Here is a 2062-nt window from a genome sequence, read left to right on the forward strand (position 1 = left end):
GGCGACATTCGGGGCTGTGCCCACTGGTAGTTTACCAGCATCCGAGGCCTCTGCTCAAGGCTGGCAGCAAACCCACAGCCCCCGAGCCGATCCGGACTCACTGCGACCCCACACGGGGTTCCCTCAGGGGCTTCTCAGAGACAGGGAAGGTGGGGCGGAAACGGGGGACAGCTGCCAATGCCACTGAACAATGTGTGCATGAAGTGTGCGTGTGCTGTGTGAACTTTCTCCCTAAAACGTTGGGAGGAAAAATAAAGAAGGTAGAAGGCTCTGAAGACACCCACCCCTGGCTCGGCATGGCAATTCCAGCCGAGGAAAGCTCCTGGACAGTCCTCCTCTGTCCTTGAGGGTCACAGGACTTGACGCGGCAGTCGACAGAGCACTGCACTCAGCAAACATGTCCCACGCCACTTTTGGAAGCGACAGGAAGCAAGAAGGTTCCTTTAAGGACCAAGGCGCCCCTGACAGCAAGCCAGGGTATTTTCGATGCATTTGAACTGTGGGGCTGGAGAACAATGTTGAAAGGACCAGAAGGACAAAGAGACCCGTCCTGGACGAAGTGCCATCAGAAAGCTCCTAGAAACAAGGATGAGGAGACTGTCTCCTGCACTGGGAACGTGCTGTCAGGCCAGCGTGGGCCTTGGACATCATGCTGGGTCATAAAAAGAGGCACAAGGAGTGGACACAGACTGCAACCCGGGGCTCACACCTAAGAACAACTGGGCGGATGGCGCAGGGCCTGGTAGTGGTTTGTTCTGTTGTCCGTAGAAAGGGTCGTTATGAGTTAGAACCAACGACTATGGTACGCGTTGGACTCAAAGTGGCAATACGACGACAGGGCTCTTCTGCTGTCCATGACTACGGGTGGACATGGGGTAGGGCTGTTAACCTGTGCCTCACACAATTTCAACTACACAGACAACAGCATCCCTGACAAACCCCATGTTTGGGTTTCTCCACCCTTGCAAAGGCCAGGATCCCTGTCCTGAGCCAGGGTCCCGAAAACAGGATTGCAAGCGAACGCAGACGCCGTCACGTACACGCCGCGGCCGCCAGGGGGCCTCACCCTCACCTGGTAGCGGTTCAGCCGGTCCTGCTTCATCTGCTCAAACCTGCGCTTCAGCTCATTGTGGCGCTCGATGCGCTTCTGGGCCCGGCCCGCGTAGAGCACCTGCCCGCTCACCTCCTTCCCATGCACCATCTTCACCGCCTGCAGGGGAGGGGGGTTGGGGGAAAGGTGCTGGGTGACCAGGCTGGCTGTGGCCCAGCCCCATCGCAGCAGGCTACCGGCAGGCCCACATGGACTTGTTCACCAAAAAAACCCCCAAAGCAAAACTCACTGCCATCTCGTTGAGGGCGACTCCCGGCAGCTCTATAGGGCAGGTGGAACTGCCCTGGAGTTTCCAAGTCGGTAGCTCTTTAAGGAGCCGAAAGCCCAGTCTTTCTCCCGCAGGGCGGCTGGTGGCTTCAACCCCCCGACCGCGGTTAGCAGCCCAGTGCACCACTACTATGCCACCAGGGCCTCGTTAGCTGAGACTCATTAGCACCGGGAAATGGTCCACTCAGAAGAACAAATCCACTTTTTAAAAACAGAAGGCAACATTTCTGGGTAAACTGTGGGTAGACGCCTTGAATTAGGGCTCCCCTCTTGAAAAGAAAACTGAAATTCAGGAGAAAGCTCCATTCTGAAGATTTAGCTTCTAGCCACTGCTGCACACCCATTGTTTGAGCAAAGCAGCAAGCGTGATTCTTGCAAAACAGCAATGGCGCCACCTCATGTTTGATTTCACAGCACACGAACATGCTTTTTCATTAGGGAGTCCTGGTGACACAATGGTTAAGCACTTGGCTGCAAACCAAGAGGTTAGTGGTTCGAACCAGCCAGTGGCTTCTCGGAAGAGACCTAGGAATCTTCCCTGGAAACCCTTTGGACAGTTCCACTGTCCCCGTGGGGTCGCTGTGAGTCAGGATCCCGTGACAGCTCACAACAAAGGCATTTGTTTCGTGAACATTTTTAGAAACTCAGGTCTTCACCTTGATCGGGTTTTTTCCTTTTCGTTTA

At 55.1% G+C, this 2062-nt stretch overlaps 1 protein-coding gene across 1 annotated transcript in view; it reads right to left on the minus strand.

Annotated features, from left to right (window-relative positions):
- The window catches only part of PABPC1L (poly(A) binding protein cytoplasmic 1 like), a 23841-nt gene that overhangs the window by 9973 nt on the left and 11806 nt on the right, over positions 1-2062 (minus strand). Inside the window, exon 6 of the mRNA XM_045295494.1 lies at positions 1073-1210. Within this exon, the coding sequence (XP_045151429.1) occupies positions 1073-1210 (138 nt within the window). The remainder of the gene's footprint in view (positions 1-1072; positions 1211-2062) is intronic.

This window comes from Echinops telfairi, unplaced genomic scaffold (genome assembly GCF_000313985.2).
Source record: "Echinops telfairi isolate 266 unplaced genomic scaffold, ASM31398v2 ScPeMD7_5592;HRSCAF=6446, whole genome shotgun sequence".
Lineage (NCBI taxonomy): Eukaryota > Metazoa > Chordata > Mammalia > Afrosoricida > Tenrecidae > Echinops > Echinops telfairi.